Source organism: Haliotis rufescens, unplaced genomic scaffold, assembly GCF_023055435.1.
Source record: "Haliotis rufescens isolate VD_foot unplaced genomic scaffold, xgHalRufe1.0.p SCAF_8, whole genome shotgun sequence".
Lineage (NCBI taxonomy): Eukaryota > Metazoa > Mollusca > Gastropoda > Lepetellida > Haliotidae > Haliotis > Haliotis rufescens.
In genome coordinates, this window is record NW_025964372.1 from 20,816,861 (window position 1) to 20,844,620 (window position 27,760).

The 27,760-nt window shown below is 45.3% G+C and overlaps 1 protein-coding gene across 1 annotated transcript in view; it reads right to left on the minus strand.

Annotated features, from left to right (window-relative positions):
* The window catches only part of LOC124114166 (fatty acid-binding protein homolog 6-like), a 56,215-nt gene extending 35,800 nt beyond the window's left edge, over positions 1 to 20,415 (minus strand). The window contains exon 1 of the mRNA XM_046474736.2: positions 20,033 to 20,415. Within this exon, the coding sequence (XP_046330692.1) occupies positions 20,033 to 20,108 (76 nt within the window). The 5' untranslated portion in view covers positions 20,109 to 20,415. The remainder of the gene's footprint in view (positions 1 to 20,032) is intronic.
* Between the last annotated feature and the right edge of the window lie 7,345 nt (positions 20,416 to 27,760).

Sequence of the window (27,760 nt, forward strand, 5' to 3'; positions counted from 1 at the left end):
ATCAAGGGAGTTGATTGGCTGGAGGTACAAATGAAATGTTGGTACAAATGCCGATTGCCTGGGGTGACCCCTTTAACATGACAACACACCAGGCATATTAAAGGTTCAGAAAGCACTGTCAGGGGTAATTCGCCGTAAATACATCTTCCTGTTCCGCATCCGCCGGGGTTCCTGCTTCTATATTTATAACTGCTCGGGATCCCCTCATCAGCTGTAATTATCATTGAGTTAATAAACTCCGAGATCATTATTGTTTCCCGACATCGTCACATAGCTTCTTACAGTGATCTCAACCCATGATCGTCACTGGGAGAATAGTCGCTGGCGAATCGCGTTCAGGCCAATTTTATTCCAGTCCACCATCTTCGTCAGTTGGCTAAAATCTGAACGAAGATACATTTAGGAGTTGATGATTGCCCTCATTACACAGCCTCTGTTTGACAAGTAACTACAACGCCAACAAGACCTGGGCCGGAAATAGGTATCAGCTGAGCACAGTCTCTTGTAATGACGGATCAAGATACTCGATCGTGCCCTACCCGCGACAGCTGTAAGGGTGAAGTCGACCTGTCTTGTAAGGAATGTGTAAATGGGGAGAACGATGTTGCAGGGTATGTCCTGGGGAGGACGATATTGCAGGGTATGTACTGGGGAGGACGATATTGCAGGGTGTGTATTGAGGAGGCTGATATTGCAGGGTATGTACTGGGGAGGCTGATATTGCAGAGTATGTACTGGGGAGGCTGATATTGAATGGTCTGTATTGAGGAGGCTGATATTGCAGGGTATGTACTTTGGAGGCTGATATTGCAGGGTATGTATTGAGGAGGCTGATATTGCAGGGTATGTACTTTGGAGGCTGATTTTGCAGGGTATGTACTGGGGAGGCTGATTTTGAATGGTCTGTATTGAGGAGGCTGATATTACAGGGTATGTACTAGGGAGGCTGATATTGCAGGGTCTGTATTGAGGAGGCTGATATTGCAGGGTATGTACTGGGGAGGCTGATTTTGAATGGTCTGTATTGAGGAGGCTGATATTGCAGGGTATGTACTAGGGAGGCTGATATTGCAGGGTCTGTATTGAGGAGGCTGATATTGCAGGGTATGTACTGGGGAGGCTGATATTGCAGGGTATGTACTGGGGAGGCTGATATTGCAGGGTATGTACTGGGGAGACTGATATTGCAGGGTATGTACTGGGGAGGCTGATATTGCAGGGTCTGTATTGAGGAGGCTGATATTGAAGGGTCTGTATTGACGCGGCTGATATTGCAGGGTATGTATTGAGGAGGATGATATTGAATGGTCTGTATTAAGGAGGCTGATATTGAATGGTCTGTATTGACGAGGCTGATATTGCAGGGTATGTATTGAGGAGGCTGATATTGAATGGTCTGTATTTAGGAGGCTGATATTGCAGGGTATGTACTGGGGAGGCTGATATTGCAGGGTATGTACTGGGGAGGCTGATATTGCAGGGTATGTACTGGGGAGACTCATATTGCAGGGTATGTACTGGGGAGGCTGATATTGCAGGGTCTGTATTGAGGAGGCTGATATTGAAGTGTCTGTATTGAGGAGGCTGATATTGAATGGTCTGTATTTAGGAGGTTGATATTGCAGTGTATGTACTGGGGAGGCTGATATTGCAGGGTATGTACTGGGGAGATAATGTACTATGATATGGGGATACCTGACAGTCAAATTACTAAGATTGTGACTGGTGAGAGGATGACATTTGTAAATGTAATTTTAAAGAGTTGAGTATGAACGTGGTCCGCACGTGCGGCTCACACCAAGCTCCACGGCAGCAGGCGCTCCACAGCCAGGGCGCCGATAAACGCCGGTAGAACTCGGCACCGCTAATTAAGTAATTAATCAACGTTTAGAGTAGTTACTTCCTGACGTCATTATACTTAGTATCCTTGAATCGGTTGGGCATGATCTACGGTCACGTGACGTCGAACAAGGCGAAGAAAGCTATTACACTCAAGAGCAGCTCTATTGCACAACGGAAGGGGCAACCTTTGGCCTGCGCTCATATCACAGATAATACAAGATATTGCACGTCTACCCACTGTAAGGAACTCACCTCATTAGGCCACATAAAATGCACTGCTTAATAATATGATCGTAATCGCTGTTAATAGTCTACATATACATCCCCTGCAGCAGTTATCGCCCTTGTGGAGGGGTATGCACGTGGAGGTAAGGAGGGAGTCGGTGTGGTGGTGGAACTGACATGGGGGAAAAGAGGTTGCAAACAGACGATCGCGCGATTGCTTACACCAGCTCATCCAAGCGCGTCAACGCACCGTCGTCGACGTCATTATCCGCGATAGTGTCGTCCCAGCCCAGACACAACAATGGAGAATGTACGGAGATAGCATATTGGAGTACCACAAAACCTGTCTGACTGACAAAATGCGATTCCCACCTGTAATAGTACACATCTGTGCGATAAGTTTTACCAATCCTTATCTACTTGCACAGCAGTATGTATGGCCTCTAGAGTTGGGATAAGCATCTTCGGCTAGCACTGTATTATATCTCCATTGTAGTAAGATTAATTCCATTCGCTACAATAGCTGATTCGAATGAAACGACGCTAACAGCCGTCCAGTCCAATTAAAATCGCGTGTGAGGGGAATTATGTTGGAAATTAGAGAATGGGTCTAGGTGTAGTCTGTCTGACAGTCTTATTCTGCCGTACAGACCCTGAAACAACTACATCCAAATACAGCCCTTGCAAGTCTGAAGAGAGTCTCTCGGCTCCTTTTTATTTTAATTTTTTATAGCTAGAATTAAACAACTGTTTTTATCGGTAAAATGTTCATTTCAGACTGCCAGATGTTAGTCCATCACAGGCCCTGAACCACATTTTCCCCTTCCGCCTAGCCCTCACATAATGCTAAAGCAGAATGAAGCAAGTCTAGATTTTCCACAGTTCTGAATTTAAATTTCAGACACTAAGCGTTAGTTTTGTGTCCAGGGTGTTTAGAATGAAGTGTAGAAATACTGGACGGTTGAAGATGGGGAGCAGCGAGTCTGGCATCAAATAGGACAATGTCATAGACCTTTTGGAACAATATGAATTTCAGTTATATCAGGGCGTTTCAGTTGGTGTGGCAGGAAAGCTCGAAATGGGTGAGGTGGTGAAAGGGGGTTAAGGCGCGTTAAACATTATTGCACTTACACACTGACGTGCATGTGCGCCTGTTTTTGTGTTTGTGGCTGCTTGTGCAAGTCCGGACAAATGTTAGCCTACTGAGACACCATGCCGCAGTACATGGATACCGCACTCAGACACAGTATACTGACTCCAAGCCGACCAGTCCTTGTTTTATCACATTAATGCCAAGCGCCAAGCAGGTTAACAACCCGTACCATCTTTTAACGTATTTTGGTACGACGCGGCGGGGATCGAACCACCGACATCCGCTCTATCCCGAAAGCCCGAAGGGATGCAAGTCTCAGACGTTTACCACGTTGGTGAAACCTCGAACACAGTATCCTGATGACAAACCTAGAAACATTAATCCCGCGAATCTAAGATTCAAATTCACGATCAGTTTTCTGGCACGCCTAGGTGCCGCAGCTCTACACAGAGAACTGTGGCGTCGTCGACGACTGGGCCACCCGTGTCCACGAAACTATTAATAAAAAGAACTGAACATACATCCACGTCATATTTGTCAAATCAGAATCATAAACAAGCATTGGGAACTTGGGACCTATTCAGATGGGTTCCCTTAATCACAAATCAAACCGACCGCCTCCGTGGTGTAGTGGGAGAGCCGAAGGTCGGAGGTTCGATCCCCGGCCGGGCCATACTAAAAGACGTTAAAATGCGGTACTTGTTGTTACACTGTCTGGCGCTCGGCATTAAGGGGCTAAAACAAGGACTGGTCGGCTAGGAGTCAGTATAGTGTGTCTGAGTGGGGTATTCTTGTTCAACTGCAGCATGGTATCTCAGTGGGATAGCACTATAAATCGGCATCAGTCCTGACTAGTACAAGCAGCCACAGACACAGACACAGACACACACACGTGCATGCACGTCTCTATATAAGTGCAATAATCTTGGACGCGACGTTAAACCCCATTTCACCTAACCTGACAAAGCAAGCCACACCCTTCCCAACCCCCTACAACACGTGACTAGTTGATGAGATGAGTTAAGCCAGATCGTGGCTATTTAAGGCACGGGTTTTACGTTCCCGAAGCAACAGTGTCAGTATTTGTGTGTTGCTGTGGCCAGTTGACAACTCTTTGTGGTGGTCAGGTCGCCAGTAACGTGTGAAGGACAACGATACAGCTCATGGCTTACAAGTAGGAAACACGAGGATCATCTTGTTAACACAACAAATCGAAACTAAACAAACGTCTCTAACTGACTCGAAGACACTTCATCTTTGTTCAACATAGGTGTCCGATGAGGGTACCAACCCTCTCTTCCCTGAATCCCGATTTCCATCTCATTTTTCACCCTTGGGTCTCATTGCTCACCCCTGAATCCCGAATATTATTCCCAAAAGCATTGGGAAAAGGATGTGTTTAAGTTAAATTACTACAAAATATCGAAGAAATATAATATATAAAGGATTTTTTTTACATACACCATTTGTTTCTAATGTATCTGCGTACCAAATGCGATTTTATTTGCGTCATGCGTACCACACTGCTGAGTCCCGCATACCCGCTACATAGACCTCGAATCCTACGCACCAAAGGGGATTGGCAGCCTCCTGAATGGGAGAATTCTTAAAAGGCAACGATATTGACGGGAACGTCTCCATTTCGACTCCAGCGCGTTTCGGGGCAGATGCTAGAACACAAATGAAGCTTGTCATAACTGGAGGCAACAACATCGAGCTACGTACATTTTGTACATTTGTTGCGACCGAGGAGCGATGTAGCATCAGGGACACACAAACCGTAATTCCGAGTTTTTGACCAACTTATTCCGTGTGTAATCTACGTCATCTTTAGAGAGAACGGAATTAAAATGCATACTATGACATCACTACAGAGATTACGGCGCAGTCATGACTTGGTTGACATTACTGCCACACGGTCATTTGCATGTCACGTGACCGGACTTTTGTTTGTAAATATACGCGCTTATTCTGTAATCGTAGAAGACCTGCCCAGTGGAATAGCGATTGAGTGAGTGAGGTTTTACGCCGCTTTTAGCAATATTCCAGCAATATCACGGCAGGGAACACCAGAAATGGGCTTCACACAGTATACCCCTGTGGGGAAATCGAACCCAGGTCTTCGGCGTGAAGAGCGAACGCTTTAACCACTTGTCTACCCACCGTCCCCCTAGTGGAAGACCTTCACTGCGATTTACAAGTTGTCTTGCATCCCTTTTAGGACTTCTGCTGCCACCGTGAGGCGTGTGATAACACCTCTAGACACACCACCCGGAACCGTACAACCAATATAAACAAAGGATAAATACGCCAATGAAAATAGTTTTCACCTTTTGGGACATTTTCATCTGGGAAATATGATTCGTCACAAACCTTTTCAAGATTCACAATGATGGCATTAACAAAAGTATAAACATTACTATATTGGGGGTTAGAGGGCAAATTTCAAGATTATTGTAATGGCCGCCCCCACACTGAGGGCAGCGATGTTACCGAGTGTGTAACGAAGGCGTCACACAATGGGAAGGAGCTAGGAACAGAAGATTACAACACTTCTAGCTTTGATAAAGGAAAAAATGGTCAAAGTTTGGCTGTTTACACTCATCAAAGTTTTTGACAGGCCATCTAAACTTTGGCGGGACTTATCTTACCAGGACGGATGCTGTCGAGGAAGAATGTGTTGCTGTTATGTGTATTTTGTGTATTGTCATGTTGAGAAGGCGCCGTCCGGGTAGGCAAAGTATTATAATCATGGTCCCGGGATTGGCTGCAGAGGAGTCAGCTTGGTACCTACAATTCTCTTCTCCAAGAGTTGAATTGAGACGATTCCAGTACCTATGCCATCGTTCAGGTTTCATCTGTAAAACGCGAGGCCGTACATTCAAAGGCAGGACACAAGACGGAGGGTTTCTTTCGCGTTCTGATTGGTGACATTACATCAAAGTCCATCAAAGTTTGTTAAGAAATAGGATTGGCTTTTCCATAAAAGTCCGCCAAGATCTGCTCTAAGTTGTTTACGGTATGTTACATTTTAAAAAAATTAGTCAAAATGGAATTTGACCAAGCCTTTCATTGAAGTATTTGAGTGTAATGGGGGCTTGAGTGTAGAACACGTCTCTCAACTTACAGATAACACTTCTGCCATATCCGTTAGTGAAGGTACGCCAGCTTTTCATGTAACAAGTAAAGCACTACTTGACTTTCCTATTGATATCTACTGGATATCCACCCTCTAATTGGACCATTATTGTCCTCCTCCTCCAAGATGCTCTTTACGCATGCCCGGCATTAAAATAGTGCCTCGAATTCCTACGCAAAACTCCCATAGGGCTCCTATACATAGCATGTTATCTTGGACATTTGTATTTTATTTCGTACAAGTAGCGCAACTTAATTTTAAGTAACTTAGCAACATATTTTCGCGATTACTCTTGCAGTTTGATGGCTTGTGTGTCCGGATGTAGAGTTACAGCGAGTAGCTCCCAGGCGAGTGATTACTCGCGCCACAGTCTCCACAGTGAAGTCTCGCCGCCCCTTTAACATTCAATGCGAGTTCTTTGATTGAAGGAAGCCGATCGGCCTCGGCAATGTGGGAAGTAGGCTTTCATTTGCTATTCATTAATTTCTCCTGCCTTAAAGTGCGAATTCTACATGATAACGTTGCAGTTCTCATATGGTACACATGTCTGAAACATGCGCTCTGCTCCGCCTATATAGGTACTATTTGAGTGACGACAGATTATACGTTTAATGTCTGCTGGGAGAACGTCAGTCGGCCAGATTGCCAGCACGCGTTGGAAGTATTACAGTATGGATAAGATTTGTAGATGTGTTGATATTGATAATACATCCGGGAAGGCTACATGCCGAGGCCATGCTTTTGTTCCCAGGAAAGTTTGTAGTAATCTGACTCGTTCGCTGTGTAGAACAGAGAACCACACACCGGCCAAGTATTGTACCTGAGCGGTGTACAGAGCTACACGTGTTCCAAGACATGGAGGAACTGGTACTCTTCCCGACCATATCGTCAGTACAACACTACCATTAGTCAACCCGACAACCGACGACAATACCCGTCTACTTAACGACAACCCTGTCTACTTAACGACAACCTGTCTACTTAACGACAACCCTGTCTACTTAACGACAACCTGTTTACTTAACGACAACCCTGTCTACTTAATGACAACCCGTCTACTTAATGACAACCCGAGTCTACTTAACGACAACCCTGTCTACTTAACGACAACCTGTCTTCTTAACGACAACCTGTCTACTTAACGACAACCCTGTCTACTTAACGACAACCTGTCTACTTAATGACAACCCCAGTCTACTTTATGACAACCCCAGTCTACTTAACAACCTGTCTACTTAACGACAACCCCTGTCTACTTAATGACAACCGCAGTCTACTTAACAACCTGTCTACTTAATGACAACCCCTGTCTACTTAACGACCTCTGTCTACTTCACAACCCTTGTCTACTTAACGACAACCCCTGTCTACTAAACAACCCCTGTCTACTTAACGACAACGCGTCTACTTAACGACCTCTGTCTACTTAACGACAAACCCTGTCTATTTAACGACAACCTCTGTCCACTTAACAACCCCTGTCTACTTAACGACAACATCTGTCTACTTAACGACAACCCCTGTCTACTTAACAACCTGTTTCTACTCAACGTCAACCTCGATCGACACAACTTCGGGACCACACCGTTGACAAACGCTGTCTTCTCAACGACGTCCCCCTACACGTCACCAGGGCCACACCCAACGCCGCACCCAGCAATACACCGCTCTATAAGGCCGCATGTAAGCAATCTGGACCAGACAAACCAGTGATTGAGCAATGATCTACGCGGTCGGGGCACGATATCACAACAAACACCCAAGTTACCGAGCCTGACCAACCAATCCATTCAGCCACCTCTTACGACAAGCACAGGTTACTCAAAAACAATTCTCACCAGGAATCCCTCAGGGTCAGACCTATGCTTCAGCAACCCATGCTTGCCGTAAAAGCTGGACAGCGTGTGTTTGTAGACAGTGTATGTTGGTAGACAGTGCATGTTGGTAGACCGTGCAGGTTGGTAGACAGTGTAGGTTGGTAGACAGTGCAGGTTGGTAGACAGTGTATGTTGGTTGACAGTGTATGTTGGTAGACAGTGCAGGTTGGTAGACAGTGTATGTTGGTAGACAGTGTATGTTGGTAGACAGTGTATGTTTGTAGACAGTGTATGTTTGTAGACAGTGTGTGTTGGTAGACAGTGTGTGTTGGTAGACAGTGTTTGTTGGTAGACAGTGCAGGTTGGTAGACAGTGTATGTTGGTAGACAGTGCAGGTTGGTTAACAGTGCAGGTTGGTAGACAGTGCAGGTTGGTAGACAGTGCAGATTGGTAGACAGTGTATGTTGGTAGACAGTGCAGGTTGGTAGACAGTGCAGGTTGGTAGACAGTGTATGTTGGTAGACAGTGCAGGTTGGTAGACAGTGTATGTTGGTAGACAGTGTGTGTTGGTAGACAGTGTATGTTGGTAGACAGTGTATGTTTGTAGACAGTGTATGTTGGTAGACAGTGCAGGTTGGTAGACAGTGTATGTTGGTAGACAGTGCAGGTTGGTAGACAGTGCAGGTTGGTAGACAGTGTATGTTGGTAGACAGTGTATGTTGGTAGACAGTGCAGGTTGGTAGACAGTGTATGTTGGTAGACAGTGTGTGTTGGTAGACAGTGTATGTTGGTAGACAGTGTATGTTGGTAGACAGTGCAGGTTGGTAGACAGTGTATGTTGGTAGACCGTGCAGGTTGGTAGACAGTGCAGGTTGGTAGACAGTGCAGGTTGGTAGACAGTGTATGATGGTAGACAGTGTAAGTTGGTAGACAGTGCAGGTTGGTAGACAGTGTATGTTGGTAGACAGTGTATGTTGGTAGACAGTGCAGGTTGATAGACAGTGTATGTTGGTAGACAGTGTATGTTGGTAGACAGTGCAGGTTGGTAGACAGTATATGTTGGTAGACAGTGTGTGTTGGTAGACAGTTTATGTTGGTAGACAGTGTATGTTGGAAGACAGTGTTTTTTGGAAGACAGTGTGTGTTGGTAGACAGTGTATGTTGGTAGACAGTGTATGTTGGTAGACAGTGCAGGTTGGTAGACAGTGTATTTTTGTAGACAGTGTATGTTGGTAGACAGTGTATGTTGGTAGACAGTGCAGGTTGGTAGACAGTGCAGGTTGGTAGACAGCGTATGTTGGTAGACAGTGTGTGTTGGTCTACAGTGTGTGCTGGTAGACAGTGTGTGTTGGTAAACAGTGTATGTTGGTAGACAGTGTGTGTTGGTAGACAGTGTATGTTGGTAGACAGTGTGTGTTGGTAGACAGTGTGTGTTGGTAAACAGTGTATGTTGGTAGACAGTGTGTGTTGGTAGACAGTGTATGTTGGTAGACAGTGTATGTTGGTAGACAGTGTGTGTTGGTAGACAGTGTATGTTGGTAGACAGTGTGTGTTGGTAAACAGTGTATGTTGGTAGACAGTGTGTGTTGGTAAACAGTGTATGTTGGTAGACAGTGTGTGTTAGTAGACAGAGTGTGTTGGTAGACAGCGTGTGTTGGTAGACAGAGTGACACGGTGGGGCAGGTCAAGACGCCCTCCAGGGCAGGGGAAAACGGGGAGGGGGGTCGGCGGCGTCTCTAGTTACGACCCGACAACTGCTACAGCACGGTAACCACGTCCGGCTGTGTAGACGATGTCGTGGAGACGATGGTGTGCATGGAAACAGTATCGCGCCTGTGTGCAGCACGCTCAGGTCAATATATCGCCGGCAATATTAAGAGTTTTTTCATACATTCGGCATGTCACGTTGATATTTCGCCTATCTCGCGGTGGGAGTCTTGTCGGCCATATCAGGTGTCCGAGTTATTATTGTTCTCTTTCCTAGAATCAGCAATTTCCCACGGGCATTTCACAGTTTTTTTCGTTCACAAACAACATGATGTCTGATGAATTATTAAAAATAATCTGTTCGGGCACGCGCGTGTAATACTGTGTTGACGTGTTACTGTTAGCACGTGCAGTACATGTCCAGAGTATATGCCATTGTGTAAATACCGCGGAATAAATACCATATACCACAGAAGGTTTAGATACCATACATAACATATCTCAGTGTGAGTGAGCTGGGTTTAAAGCCACTTTGAACAGTATTTCCATTGTGTCACGGCGTGTCTGCTCAGTGTGAGTGAGCTGGGTTTAAAGCCACTTTGAACAGTATTTCCATTGTGTCACGGCGTGTCTGCTCAGTGTGAGTGAGCTGGGTTTAAAGCCACTTTGAGCAGTATTTCCATTGTGTCACGGCGTGTCTGCTCAGTGTGAGTGAGCTGGGTTTAAAGCCACTTTGAACAGTATTTCCATTGTGTCACGGCGTGTCTGCTCAGTGTGAGTGAGCTGGGTTTAAAGCCACTTTGAACAGTATTTCCATTGTGTCACGGCGTGTCTGCTCAAAGTGGGAGGAGGGCCCGTAATGCCGCATCACGTGATGCAGGCTGTATTGAGGACACCATATTTCGTGCATACCGTGGTAGGATTACAGCAGTAAAGGACCGGCCATTTAGCGCTTGGGGTGATACAGCGACAAAACCACATATATTTTTTTTAAATTAAAACTTTAAGCCTCATTATTTTTTAAAGATTCACGCCAAATTTATCCCAGTGTTCTCTGGTACGTGAGTGAGTGTTTGTTTGTTTTTTGTTTGACGCCGCACTACGCAATACTCCAGCTATATGACGTCGGTCTGTGTACGTAATCGAGTCTGGACCAGACAATCCAGTGATTGACATCATGAGCATCGATCCACGCAATTTGGATACGATGATATGCATCAACCAAGTCAGCGGGCCTGACCACCCGAACCCGTTAGTCGCCATGGATTGCTGAAGAGCTATTCTAAGCTATTCTTCACGGGTCCATTTTAGACGTCATACGGCTCATTGCTTACTTCTCATACTTAGTATGACAGTACAAAAAAATTTTCGGCCATATCAGTGGATTAACAAGGTGTTGATGATTATGCAAACTCGATGAGACCAAAGACAATTTATTAGTACTCTAAAACCATAACGTGTCGACACAGACGTACGTGAATTCGGCTGAAACACGATTACATCATCAATGATTTACTATCAGGAAAGTAGTCCGTCACAATATGGCTTTAGGTCATCAATATGGAGTAGCCAATCACGTACCTAGAATTCAATCTAAAAAATATGTTTGATGTTGGGGCCAGGTATGGGTTTCTGAGCCACTGGTGCGTTCTAAAAACCTGTCGTTACATAGACAGGCAATACAGCTCACACAAAAAAACTAACAATAATGTACTTGTGAGTCCGTTTGTGAGTGAGTGACTGAGTGAGTGAATTGGGTTTAACAACGCTTTTAACGGTATTCCAGTTATATCAGGGCGTGTCGGCTTAATGTGGGAGAAAAGACTGAAGAGATGCAGGTCTCAGATGTTTACCACTTCGGTGAAACCCACGAGCAGTGAGGAGGTTCGTAGACCTGACAAACCTAGAAACATAATTGGGGCAAACTGGGATTCGAAACCACAATCAAAGGTTTCAGGCATGCCTAAGGGACGCAACTCTGCACAGCGACTTGCGGCGCTTGAAACGACTGAGCCACCCATGCCCCCCTCACCAACTCTAAACGGCGAAGTGTGGTGACTTAGACAAATGTCAAACCAACTTGCTCAGTGCATCCCGGAGCGTGGGGGCAAAGTCTCCACTTGATACAGAATGGTTCAGTGTTCTGGCTGCTATGCGATCTTATAACACAGATCCGCAGATACTTAAGTAAACACCTTCACCTGTTTACAAAGCATAACACACGCTGGGGTATTACAACGCAATAATTAGACAATTTGCTAATGCCGTATTTCAAATAAATAGGCGCATTTCCGGTTTGCGACAGCCATAAAGCGATTGAGCTGACTCAATTAGCCATAAAACACGGCTAGTTGGGCCGTGCTTCGAGGCGGTTACAGAGACTAGGATAACAGTTATATTAATTAAGTATACGTCTGACATAACGGGGAGCATTCCTCCAGATGGCGGGACACAGGGGCTGCTGCACACACTGGCCACACATCTTCATCCTCACGTGCGGGACGCGAGGTTTCCACGGACAATTTACAGGTAGATGGTGCGAGAGTAGAGGGGACTATTCACAGGTAGACGGTGAGAGAGTAGAGGGGACTATTCACAGGTAGACGGTGAGAGAGTAGATGGACTATTTACAGGTAGACGGTGCGAGAGTAGATGGGACTATTTACAGGTAGACGATGCGAGACAAGATGGGACTATTCACAGGTAGACGGTGAGAGAGTAGAGGGGATTATTAATAGGTAGACGGTGCGAGAGAAGATGGGACTCTTTACAGGCAGACGGTGCGAGGGTAGATGGACTATTTACAGGTGCGAGAGTAGATGGGACTATTCACAGGTAGACGGTGAGAGAGTAGAGGGGATTATTAATGGGTAGACGGTGAGAGAGTAGATGGGACTATTTACAGGTAGACGGTGCGAGAGTAGATGGGACTATTCACAGGTAGACGGTGAGAGAGTAGAGGGGATTATTAATGGGTAGACGGTGAGAGAGTAGAGGGGATTATTAATGGGTAGACGGTGAGAGAGTAGATGGGACTATTTACAGGTAGACGGTGTGAGAGTAGATGGGACTATTTACAGGTAGACGGTGCGAGAGTAGATGGGACTATTTACAGGTAGACGGTGCAAGAGAAGAGGGGACTTTTTACAGGTAGACGGTGCGAGAGTAGATGTGACTATTTACAGGTAGACGGTGCGAGAGAAGATGGGACTATTTACAGGTAGACGGTGCGAGAGAAGATGTGACTATTTACAGGTAGACGGTGCGAGAGTAGATGGGACTATTTACAGGTAGACGGTGCGAGAGAAGAGGGGACTTTTTACAGGTAGACGGTGCGAGAGTAGATGTTACTATTTACAGGTAGACGGTGCGAGAGAAGATGTGACTATTTACAGGTAGACGGTGCGAGAGTAGAGGGGATTATTTACAGGAGACGATGCGCGAGAAGATGGAACTATTTACAGGTAGACGGTGCGAGAATAGATGGGATTATTTACAGGTAGATGGTGAGAAAATAGATGGGATTATTTACAGGTGCGAGGGTAGTGGGGGCTATACAGACGGACTGTGTGAGATGTAAGGGGTGCGAGGGTGGAGGGGGCTATTTACAGACAACGACGTGTGGTGTAAGGGGTGCGAGGGTGGAGGGGCCTATTTACAGACAACGACGTGTGGTGTAAGGGGTGCGAGGGTGGAGGGGGCTATTTACAGACAACGATGTGTGGTGTGAGGGGTGCGAGGGGAAAAGTGACTATTTACAGACAATTAACGACGTGTGGTGTAAGGGGTGCGAGGGTGGAGGGGCCTATTTACAGACAACGACGTGTGGTGTAAGGGGTGCGAGGGTGGAGGGGGCTATTTACAGACAACGATGTGTGGTGTGAGGGGTGCGAGGGGAAAAGTGACTATTTACAGACAATTAACGACGTGTGGTGTAAGGGGTGCGAGGGTGGAGGGGCCTATTTACAGACAACGACGTGTGGTGTAAGGGGTGCGAGGGGAAAAGTGACTATTTACAGACAACGACGTGTGGTGTAAGGGGTGCGAGGGGAAAAGGGACTATTTACAGACAATTAACGACGTGTGGTGTAAGGGGTGCGAGGGTGGAGGGGCCTATTTACAGACAACGACGTGTGGTGTAAGGGGTGCGAGGGGAAAAGTGACTATTTACAGACAACGACGTGTGGTGTAAGGGGTGCGAGGGGAAAAGGGACTATTTACAGACAATTAACGACGTGTGGTGTAAGGGGTGCGAGGGTAGAGGGGGCTATTTACAGACGGTCCCCGTCCAAACCACCCCTCACACACGTGCAACACCCGTTGCAAACACACAAAACCCCTCCCAAGCACATATACCAGACCCGCCGCACATCCAGCACATATCAGCTTTGTAACACCAATGCCTTACACACAATCACCTTAACACCCCTCTATTTAATCCCTTCCCCTTCTCTCCACTTTTGGGCTGTCTGAAACGACTTGCACAAAAACACTTTTGCATATTTCATGTTTAAAATAGTTTGAATATCTGGTTTCCGCGAGCCTGTAATACACAGCCGTTTCCAGACAAAATCTGCTGAGAAATGCCAATCATCCCCACTGATGAACTCAAGGCCAGTGCGTACTCTCTTCCTCATGCCGCGCACCTCGTCAGTGCCTACCTGTAATAGCGGCGGACTTCAAAGAGAATAAGCCGCGCAACCAGGTGTAACCGAGCACTTTAGCACGCGGCCTGGAAGTCCAGGGTTCGTAGTGTGGATGCAGGGCTGGACCATCAAGCTGTTCCTGGTATCGCTGATACAGAGTCGTTCGCCAGACCCTGCTACACGGAAACTGCTGATTATAAGTAGCTGTCAATCATTACATAAACTCCCAGCAATATGCAAGGCATGGTAAGGCCAAGCACGTGCGTTCAAAACAGTAGCGATAATGGTTCAGCTAGATACTTGTATTAAGTTTACAAATTGGGGAGTGTGGGGTCATGTTGTGATAGTGATATTAGCGATTATGATAAAGATAATGGCCATCCTAACATTTGTATATATACATATACATATATATATACTCACAAGAGGTGAGGTGAAATGGGGTTTTAACGCCGCGTCCAAGATTATTGCACTTATATAGCGACGTGCATGTACGTGCGTGTGTTTGTGTGGCTGCTTGTACTAGTCCGGACTGATGCCGATTTATAGTGCTAGCTCACTGAGATACCATGCCGCAGTTTAACATGAATACCCCACTCAGACACAGTATATAGACTCCGAGCCGACCAGTCCCTGTTTAAGCCGCCGAGCGCCAGACAGGGTAACAACAAGTACCATCTTTTAGCGTCTTTTGGTATATACTCACAAGTATATATATATATACTCACAAGAAGTGGTATATTATGCACCTATGTCTTGTGGCAGAGAGATATAACTGATCAGGACTCGGGTCCCCCCAGTCTGGCCGCCTCGAATCAGGGGAAGCAATGGAGCATGCAGGTACATGTTAGGAAGCCGTTCAAGCACACGAACGCCAAGTGTGAATGTACTTGGCCTTGGAGAGGTTAATTTCATACAGGTATGCCGCTTGAAACGCTGAAGTTTTTCGCCTTTGAGTTCAGCAAGAAACACTGCTTAGGTAGCAGCGCTTTTAGTCTGCAACTGCCTCAATTTGTGGGGACCCCTGTGAGCGACGGCCGCTACATCACGACGACGGCAGCCAGATTTTATCTACAGGGGAACTCAATCTCCACTCGTGTAACATCCGGGCCCTACATCACCGATGGCATAAACATCGATAGACGTGTTTTCCTTAATGATCACGTTGAGGACATTCAAACAACAATGCAACTCTGCTTCTGTGATAGACAGTAAAGCAATGAATCTGCGACTGACCATATAGTAATGATTCTGTGATAGACAATATAGCGCAACTTCTGAGATGGACGATTTAGCATTGAATCTGTGATAGGCAATATAGCACTGATTCCGTTACAAGACAATATAGCATTGAATCTGTGATAGGCAATATAGCACTGATTCCGTTACAAGACAATAAAGCATTGAATCTGTGATAGGCAATATAGCACTGATTCCGTTACAAGACAATATAGCATTGAATCTGTGATAGGCAATATAGCACTGATTCCGTTACAAGACAATAAAGCATTGAATCTGTGATAGGCAATATAGCACTGATTCCGTTACAAGACAATATAGCATTGAATCTGTGATAGGCAATATAGCACTGGTTCCGTGACAAGACAATATAGCATTGAATCTGTGATAGGCAATAAAGCACTGATTCCGTGACAAGACAATATAGCATTGAATCTGTGATAGGCAATATAGCACTGATTCCGTTACAAGACAATATAGCATTGAATCTGTGATAGGCAATATAGCACTGATTCCGTTACAAGACTATATAGCACTGAATCTTTGTTAGGCAATATATACTCAACAACAAAAGTTCATGTGACACCAATATTTTAGTGTATTTTTCAAACAAGTAAAGTTTGGTTTTCAATATTGTAGTACATGTTTTGAATCAAGTCACAAAAGCGCAACTGTAACAGAAAAGCATGCATTCCCTGCAAAAGTTGACTTTTATGCAAGCCCCATGAATTTCACTACCCAAGAATGGGTATAAAAACATGTGCGTTAACGGGATTCCATACGCAGTGTTTAGCATCGTGCTGACAACCACGAAAAAAACAAAAACAAAATTACGCAATTATTCAACATTACGAAATGCCACGCCTGTCCGAAAATGAGCGTCTGTGAGCCATTGGTATGCTTGAAGCAAGATCGAGTCAACGTGATGTTGCAATACAATTTAACGTCCACAGAAACACCTCGGAGTAGCAGGCCACGCGTAACCAATAATCGACAAGACAACTAGATTCGAACAACACTGGAACCTCGATTCCAGCCAGCAACAGTGACTGCATGAAGCATCCCTGGCTTTCGACGAATATCTTCACATACCGTACGTCGTCGCCTCAGATGTGCAGAGATTGTCGCCAGAAGACCCGCCAGACGTCCCATTTTGACAGGAAACTACCGTCAAGCACGTCTATAGTGGTGCAGACAGCGTCTACGCTGGACGGCCATGCCGTGGGGACAAGTTCTATTCACTGACGAGTCTGGTTTTCACCTCAGCCACAGCGATGGACTGATTCGAGTGTACCGACGTCGAGGTGAACGTTACGTCAATCATTGTGTCATGGAAGAAGATCGGTTAGAGGGCGGCAGCGTTATGGTATAGGGTTGGATTACAGCAAGACAGAGGACCCGTTTGATAGTGGTAGAGGGAAATCTCAATGGACAGCGCTACCGCGACGAGATCATCGACCCTGTTGTTCTACCGTTTTTGCGTCGTCATGGCCCAGGCATTACCTTTCAACATGACAACGCCCGGCCTCATATTGCTCGACTTGTTCAGGATTCTCTTCAACAAAACAACGTGAATGTCATCCTCTGACCGGCTCGCTCCCCTGATCTCTCACCAATCGAGCACATGTAGGATGAGATGGATCGGCACCTTCGACGTCAACCACGTGTTCCACAGACACTCCAGGAACTTCGAAACATGCTCCAGCAGATATGGACAGATATCCCACAGGACTTGCATCGCAACCAGAGGTGGACACACACGCTATTGATTTGTAAATTGACATTTTGGCATGTTCATGTTTTTTTTAATGAAATAACGCACTTTCTGAAGTCAGTATGGCAAATTAAACCATTTGAACACTTACAGGAATCTTTTATCTGTTGCAAACCGAAATTGTTTCAGATTTGGTAAAATACATAACTTTGCATTAAATCTTATTCAATGTCACAGGAACTTTTGTTGTTCAGTATAGCACTGATTCCGTTACAGACAATGCGACGGCGATTGTGTGACAGACAATACAGCAATGTGTCTGTGATAGGTAATATAGCGCGGCTTCTGTGAGACACTATTTCATCGCTTCTGTGATAGACAATATAGCGCAGCTTATGTAATTGACAATATAGCGCGTCTTCTGTGAGACACTATTTCACCGCTTGTGTAATAGACAATATAGCGCGGCTTCTGTGATAGAGTAAGACAATATTGCACTGCTTCTGTGATAGACAAAATAGCGCGGCTTCTGTGATAGACAATATGACGTGGCTTCTGTGAGACAATATTGCACTGCTTCTGTGATTGACAAAGTGACAGTGATTCTGTAATAGACACTTATATTTGTACTTATATTGCTTCATGAAGCAAGATACTAAATGTACAAGGGCTCGCAGTGTATTGTCCTTTATTATATTGATATTTTGTCCTGCAGTGTACTGCTCGCAGTGTATCGTCCTTCACAGATACCACGACCCATAGTGTATCGTCCTTCATATTGATATCATGGCCCGTGGTGTATTGTCCTTCATATTGATATCATGGCCCGTAGTGTATTCTCCTTCATATTGATATCATGGCCCGTAGTGTATTATCAATATTGTTAATTTGGCCCTATTTCCCTGCATATTGATATTATTGCCCATAATGTATCGTTCTTGATGTTGATATCATGGCCCGTAGTGTATTGTCATGCATCTTGATATCATGGCCCGCAGTGTATTGTCCTGCATATTGATATCGTGCCCCGTAGCGTATTGTTCATATTGAAATTATGGCCCGTAGTATATTTAGCTTCATATCGATATTTAGCCCGCAGTGCATTGACTTTCATATCATTATTTTTACCCGCAGTGTACTGTCCATCATATGGATATCATGACCCGTAACGAGGTGTCCTTGATCCTGATATCGTGACCCGTAGTGTGGTATCTGATACTGATGCCATGGCCCGTCGTGTCTGTGAAACTTTTATCAGTTTGGAGTTATGTCGGGCCGGTTGTAGATATAGTGTTTACAACAGGGAAGGGCTGTCAATGGGGTACTTGTGGCCGGGAATCACCGTGGAGACGGGTGGTTGTGGTACGGATGTGTTTAAGAAACAAGAAACTAGAGCCACACCGTTGAGCTACTAAGCTACCAGGGATGGAGCCATATTCATAGTGTGATCCACGCAGCTACCCAGGGATGGAGCCATATTCATAGTGTGATCCACGCAGCTACCTTGGGATGGAGCCTGCATGGGTCCAGTGAAGGAGGAATATTGTAGGATTATTGTTTGTTTGTTGTTTAACGCTGCATTCAGCAATGTTCCACCTATATGACGGCGGTCTGTAAATAATCGAGTCTGGACCAGACAATCCAGCGATTGACACCATGAGCATCGATCCATCAACTGGGATACGATGATATGCATCAACCAAGTCAGCGAGCCTGACCACCCGATCCCGTTAGTCGCCTTTTACGACAAGCATAGTCGCTTCTTGCGGCAAGCATGGGATGCTGAAGACCTATTCTACCCAAGATCTTCACGGATCTTGTAGGAATTAAAGGACATACCGTGACAAGGTGACAAACAAATGGTCAGTGTCACCTCGTCCATTGTTCCAGCCATGGGATCAGTCGGCGGACTAACTGACCGTTGGAGAAGTCGTTGTACCTGTGTATGTAGTACCTAACAGCTGTCTCCATTGTCAGCTACAACAGGTGACAAGCCCTCACATAGAGTTGCTAAATGTTTCAGATGATGGAAGGCGGAAGATCCCGCTTACTGGTGCTAAGGGCCGCGTCGTATGTGACGAGCGATTCATGTTATGATGAAAGTCACGACATGCTAAATATTTGACAGGTACTTCTCGACTGGCCGGTGGGGGTTGTGGAATCCGCGGCGTCACGTGCCTCCATGGCAACGGTGACCATGTCAACACGGAGGTGCCGGAGGGTGATGGTTCTCACATTCACGCAGTGTTGAGGTGACAGACACAAAGCTGTTCTATTTGGACATGAGACGGCGATAATCTCTGCAAACTATGTCTCCCCCCATCCCGCTGTGGCTTCCTCAGCGTCGGGGATTAGCATAAATACCGACCCAGTGTCATCTTAAACAATTTTTGTCACAACGGGCAACAAAAACTCATGCTAAGAACAAAACTTGTGGAAAAAAACCTATACACCTTGTTTCATTTAACTTTCAGATTTGGCCCGACTTGGCGGAGATTGGCGAAGGGGGAAAAACTAAATTCACTGTTTGTTTCCAAAATTGACAGCGCGTGCAGCACTTGCGCGAAGCAGCACGAGACATTTGGCGCGAGAAGTAAAATGTGTACCTACCTATTGAGGCAGCGAACTCGTCAAATCCTTCCTTAGACTCCTCTTGCCATTTGCCGATGAAACCGTCCAGAGACATGGTGTACGACGCTAGCTGGGGTATTCCTGCGTGTTGGACCGCTGCTGGGAGAAGGGAAGAAGCGCCACTGAGATTAGCAGTCGACTGACGCTCGCTGGCTGCAACAACTCAGTGTTGTGTAGGATGCCGTGGGACTCTGCAGCTCTCCTCCACAGATGTAGTGAATGGCTCGCCCAACCGTCCCACTCTCGGTTTATAGATGCCGTCGACTAATTGCGCGGGGACAGGCGGGTTTTTCTTACAAATCCATATTCACTTACATAATCAGTCAAACAGGCGAGCTGAGGAGAGCATGTAGTCTCACATCAAGATTTTTTTCTCAGGATTCCATCCAATCAGGACGCACTATGAGCAGTTGTAGAGAATGGGCGCGAGCCTGCACGTGCAGGGGGTGTTAACCTGTCAGCTAATCACATGTGGGGATTCCCCTCTCTACTTGGCCAGCGGCAGCAGTTATTGTTTCAAGGAATAACTAACCTCAACTCGATGTCCATGAGACAATGCAGTGAATTTGTGACAACACAACATGGCACCCTATGTTGTGCGTATGTGTTTCGTCACGTGGGCTGTGTCCTGTACGCTACATATTGAACATGTTTTGGGATAGGCTTGGCAATGGGATTGTAAGTAAGGGATGACACCGTACCAAACAACCTTCTCTACAAGCGTACAGCAATGACAGTAACGGATTATCCGACCTTAAGGCCCGCTGTCATCGCTCAACAGTGAGTCGATACATTAACAATATACCATATCATCTGTGCCATACACTCACCATATACCATATTGACAGTGCGATACATTTACAATATACCGTATCATGTGTGCGATACATGTTCAATATACCAGATCATCTGTGCCATACACTCACCATATACCATGTTGACAGTGCGATACACTTACAATATACCATATCATGTGTGCGATACATGTTCAATATACCAGATCATCTGTGCCATACACTCACCATATACCATGTTGACAGTGCGATACATTTACAATTTACCGTATCATGTGTGCGATACATGTTCAATATACCAGATCATCTGTGCCATACACTCACCATATACCATGTTGACAGTGCGATACACTTACAATATACCATATCATGTGTGCGATACATGTTCAATATACCAGATCATCTGTGCCATACACTCACCATATACCATGTTGACAGTGCGATACATTTACAATTTACCGTATCATGTGTGCGATACATGTTCAATATACCAGATCATCTGTGCCATACACTCACCATATACCATGTTGACAGTGCGATACATTTACAATATACCATATCATCTGTGCCATACACTCACTGTATACAATGTTGACAGAGCGATATACTTACAATATACCATATCATGTGTGCGATACATGTTCAATATACCATATCATCTGTGCGATAAACTCACCATATACCATTGCCAGTACGATACACTTATAATATACCATATCCTGTGTGCGATACATGTTCAATATACCATATCATCTGTGCGCTAAAATCATCAAATACCATTGTCAGTGCGATACACTTACAATATACCATATCAGCTGTGCCATAAACTCACTATATACCATTGACAGTGCGATACACTTACAATATACTATATCATGTGTGCGATACATGTTAAATATACCATATCATCTGTGCGATACAAGTTCAATATACCATGTCATCTGTGCGATACATGTTCAATATACCATGTCATCTGTGCGATACATGTTCAATATACCATATCATCTGTGCGCTAAAATCATCAAATACCATTGCCAGTGCGATACACTTACAATATACCATATCAGTTGTGCCATAAACTCTCCATATACCATTGACAGTGCGATACACTTACAATATACCATATCATCTGTGCCATAAACTCTCCATATACCATTGACAGTGCGATACACTTACAATATACCATATCATCTGTGCCATAAACTCACCATATACCATTGACAGTGCGATACACTTACAATATACCATATCACCTGTGCCATAAACTCACCATATACCATGTTGACAGTGCGATACACTTACAATATACCATATCACCTGTGCCATAAACTTACCATATACCATGTTGACAGTGCGATACACTTACAATATACCATATCATCTGTGCCATAAACTCTCCATATACCATTAACAGTGCGATACACTTACAATATACCATATCATGTGTCATCTGTGCTGTACACGATCCATTTACCATGCCATCAGTCCGATACACGTCATACCATGTCATCAGTGCGATAAACGTCATCATACAATGTCATCAGTGCGACACACGTCATCATACCATGTCATCAGTGCGACATACGTTATCATACCATGTCATCAGTGCAATACACGTCATCATACCATGTCATCAGTTCGATACACGTCACCATACCATGTCATCAGTGCGATACACGTCATCATACCATATCATCATCAGTGCGATACACGTCATCATACCATATCATCATCAGTGCGATACACGTCACCATACCATATCATCAGTGCGATACACGTCATCATACCATATCATCAGTGCGATATACGTCATCATATCATGTCATCAGTGCGACACACGTCACCATATCATGTCATCAGTGCGATAAACGTCATCATACCATATCATCAGTTCGATACACGTCACCATACAATGTCATGAGTGCGATATACGTCATCATATCATGTCATCAGTGCGATTCACGTCACCATACCATGCCATCAGTTCGATACACGTCACCATACCATATCATCAGTGCGATACACGTAACCATACCATGCCATCAGAGGGACACACGTCATCATACCATGTCATCAGTTCGATACACGTCATCATACCATGTCATCAGTTCGATACACGTCACCATACCATGCCATCAGAGCGATACACGTCATCATACCTTATCATCAGTGCGATACAGTTCAATATACCATGTCACCTGTGCTAAACATGATGTGCGTGCGTGTGTGCCTGCGTTCGTGCGTTCGTGCGTGCGTGCGTGCGCGTATGTGTATGTGTCTGAGGACACTCGTATGTCTCAGTGCTCGGCGCGTTCAGTCAAACAGAATCCCATCTGACGGTATGGTCGACAATGACCTGACTGTTCACACCAGGCATCTGGTTGTTACAATGTACGCATAACCACTTATATGATCCTTCTGATGTTGCATATATACTAAACCGCAAAAGAAACGTCACTTCACGAAAATATTTAATTAAAGTTTCCCATTGAAATATCAATGCATGTTTTGGAGGTATCTCGTTTTTGACGTTAGATGTATGTAATGTAAACGGTCAAACAGTGACACAAATAAAGATAAAATGGATCTCCAAAACGCAGTTTAACAAACGACCATGGTACAAAGTCCTGACTGCTTTCCATGAAAATCAACATTCATTTGCGTTTCTTTGCGCCTTTTCTAATAAACGGCACCCCAATACGTGGATCCAACATTCTTGTGTCGACACGAGCGCCATGCCAAGACTTACGAAGAATCAGAGAAACCAGGCTTTATGAAGACTGCATGCAAGCCAGGCTGCACGAGTGTTTGTCCACGTGAGAACCGTCTACAGATTACAGCAACGATACCAGGTCACCAACATCATGCAGTCGTCATATATCCAGTTTTTTCACGTAAGTCTCTGGGCACGGTTGCATTCGGTTCTGCTACTAACGAATTGGTCTCAACCCAGGAATTGTCCGAGCTGTGGCAGTGTGGCAGTTTGGTGTCGATGTATCTGATGCACCAACCGAATATGGTTGTCTTATTGACGTGACGTCACACATGGACGACCACTCCCTAGCAAGTCATGAGTGTTGTCCTGCTGTAGATAACGTTTCTAAAGAGATGAGGGCGGTCGGGTAGCCTAGTGGTTAAAGCGTTGGCTCGTCACGCCGAAGACCCGGGTTCGATTCCCGACATGGGTACAATGTGTGATGCCCATTTCTGGTGTCCCCCGCCGTGATATTGCTGGAATATTGCTAAAAGCGGCGTAAAACCATAATCACTCACTCACTCACTCTAAAGAGATGATATTGTGTTTCGATGAACATTAAAATATCTGCCAACCTTGTTTTGCGGCGTTCCTGTTTGCAGCATACCCACGGCGCGTTGGCGTTGATTTTCTCCAAGCCCTGGCATTGCATAAGCATTATTTACGGTTAAACAAAAGGGCTTTTATAAGCACCTGGTAGCTGAACAATCATTGTGCGCTGTTTACATTAAAAACCACGTGTGTGAGTGTCATGCTCCCAACAAACACGCAAACATCCGAATTGTGCGCCGTGCATGGACATGCACGTGTAAATGGTGAACCACGACCTTTAAGACGAGGAGAGGTCGTTTTGACTATGTATTAAAAGATGCATTATTCATTTTTAGAATAACTGTATTTTTTAATTGAACTTTATGTAAAGCACAGTTATTGTTCCCCCGTGAATATAAATATTGATCGTATTCTTGGAATCCATTATCTACACAGCCTCATTGCTTTGTTGATTACAGGTTGTTGCTTGTTGACTGCAGGCCTCCGTGATGCAGCTGTAATATTGTTGACTGCAGGCCTCCGTGATGCAGCTGTTATATTGTTGACTGCAGGCCTCCGTGATATAGCTGTAATATTGTTGACTGCAGGCCTCCGTGATGCAGCTGTAATATTGTTGACTACAAACCTCCGTGATTTAGCTGTAATATTGCTGACTGCAGGCCTCCGTGATATAGCTGGAATATTGCTGACTGCAGGCCTCCGTGATATAGCTGGAATATTGCTGACTGCAGGCCTCAGTGTCATAGCTGTAATACTGCTGACTACAGGCCTCCGTGATATAGCTGTAATACTGCTGACTACAGGTCTCCGTGATGTAGCTGTAATATTGCTGACTACAGGTCTCCGTGATGTAGCTGTAATATTGCTGACTACAGGTCTCCGTGATGTAGCTGTAATATTGCCGACTGCAGGACTCCGTGATATAGCTGTAATATTGCTGACTGCAGGCCTCCGTGATGTAGCTGTAATATTGCTGACTGCAGGACGCCGTGATATTGCTGTAATATTGCTGACTGCAGGCCTCCGTGTTTCAGCTGTAATATTGCTGACTACAGGCCTCCGTGATGTAGCTGTAATATTGCTGTCTGCAGGCCTCCGTGATGTTGCTGTAATATCGCTGACCACACACCTCCGTGATATAGCTGTAATATTGCTGACTACAGGCCTCCGTGTTATAGCTGTAATACTGCTGACTACAGGTCTGTATATCGGGGATGTATCAGGGATGCATCAGTGGTGTATGTCAGGTATACAAGGACTGTATATCGGGGATGTATCAGGGATGCATCAGTGGTGTATGTCAGGTATACAAGGTCTGTATATCGGGGATGTATCAGTAGTGTATGTCAGGTATACAAGGACTGTATATCGGGGATGTATCAGGGATGCATCAGTGGTGTATGTCAGGTGTACAAGGTCTGTATATCGGGGATGTATCAGGGATGCATCAGTGGTGTATGTCAGGTATACAAGGGTTGTATATCAGGGATGTATCAGCGATGCATCAGTAGTGTATGTCAGGTATACAAGGTCTGTATATCGGGGATGTATCAGGGATGCATCAGTGGTGTATGTCAGGTATACAAGGGTTGTATATCAGGGATGTATCAGCGATGCATCAGTAGTGTATGTCAGGTATACAAGGTCTGTATATCGGGGATGTATCAGGGATGTATCAGTGGTGTATGTCAGGTGTACAAGGTCTGTATATCGGGGATGTATCAGGGATGCATCAGTGGTGTATGTCAGGTGTACAAGGTCTGTATATCGGGGATGTATCAGGGATGCATCAGTGGTGTATGTCAGGTATACAAGGGTTGTATATCAGGGATGTATCAGCGATGCATCAGTAGTGTATGTCAGGTATACAAGGTCTGTATATCGGGGATGTATCAGGGATGCATCAGTGGTGTATGTCAGGTATACAAGGGTTGTATATCAGGGATGTATCAGCGATGCATCAGTAGTGTATGTCAGGTATACAAGGTCTGTATATCGGGGATGTATCAGGGATGTATCAGTGGTGTATGTCAGGTGTACAAGGTCTGTATATCGGGGATATATCAGTGGTGTATGTCAGGTGTACAAGGTCTGTATATCGGGGATGTATCAGTGGTGTATCTCAGGTGTACAAGGTCTGTATATCGGGGATATATCAGGGATGCATCAGTGGTGTATGTCAGGTGTACAAGGTCTGTATATCGGGGATGTATCAGTGGTGTATCTCAGGTGTACAAGGTCTGTATATCGGGGATATATCAGGGATGCATCTGTGGTGTATGTCAGGTGTACAAGGTCTGTATATCAGGGATGTGTCAGGGATGCATCAGTGGTGTATGTCAGGTGTACAAGGTCTGTATATCGGGGATATATCAGGGATGTATCAGTAGTGTATGTCAGGTGTACAAGGTCTGTATATCGGTGATGTGTCGGGGATGCATCAGTGATGTATGTCAGGTGTACAAGGTCTGTATATCGGGGATATATCAGGGATGCATCAGTGGTGTATGTCAGGTGTACAAGGTCTGTATATCGGGGATGTATCAGGGATGCATCAGTGGTGTATGTCAGGTGTACAAGGTCTGTATATCGGGGATGTATCAGGGATGCATCAGTGGTGTATGTCAGGTGTACAAGGGTTGTATATCGGGGATGCATCAGGAATGCATCAGAGGTGTATGTCAGGTGTACAAGGTCTGTATATCGGGGATGTATCAGTGGTGTATGTCAGGTATACAAGGTCTGTATATCGGGGATGTGTCAGGGATGCATCAGTGGTGTATGTCAGGTGTACAAGGTCTGTATATCGGGGATATATCAGTGGTGTATGTCAGGTGTACAAGGTCTGTATATCGGGGATGTATCAGTGGTGTATCTCAGGTGTACAAGGTCTGTATATCGGGGATATATCAGGGATGTATCAGTGGTGTATGTCAGGTGTACAAGGTCTGTATATCGGGGATGTGTCAGGGATGCATCAGTGGTGTATGTCAGGTGTACACGGGTTGTATCAGTGGTGTATGTCAGGTGTACACGGGTTGTATCAGTGGTGTATGTCAGGTGTACACGGGTTGTATCAGTGGTGTATGTCAGGTGTACACGGGTTGTATCAGTGGTGTATGTCAGGTGTACACGGGTTGTATCAGTGGTGTATGTCAGGTGTACAAGGTCTGTATATCGGGGATGTGTCAGGGATGCATCAGTGGTGTATGTCAGGTGTACACGGGTTGTATCAGTGGTGTATGTCAGGTGTACACGGGTTGTATCAGTGGTGTATGTCAGGTGTACACGGGTTGTATCAGTGGTGTATGTCAGGTGTACACGGGTTGTATCAGTGGTGTATGTCAGGTGTACACGGGTTGTATCAGTGGTGTATGTCAGGTGTACACGGGTTGTATCAGTGGTGTATGTCAGGTGTACACGGGTTGTATCAGTGGTGTATGTCAGGCGTACACGGGTTGTATCAGTGGTGTATGTCAGGTGAACACGGGTTGTATCAGTGGTGTATGTCAGGTGTACACGGGTTGTATCAGTGGTGTATGTCAGGTGTACACGGGTTGTATCAGTGGTGTATGTCAGGTGTACACGGGATGCATCAGTGGTGTA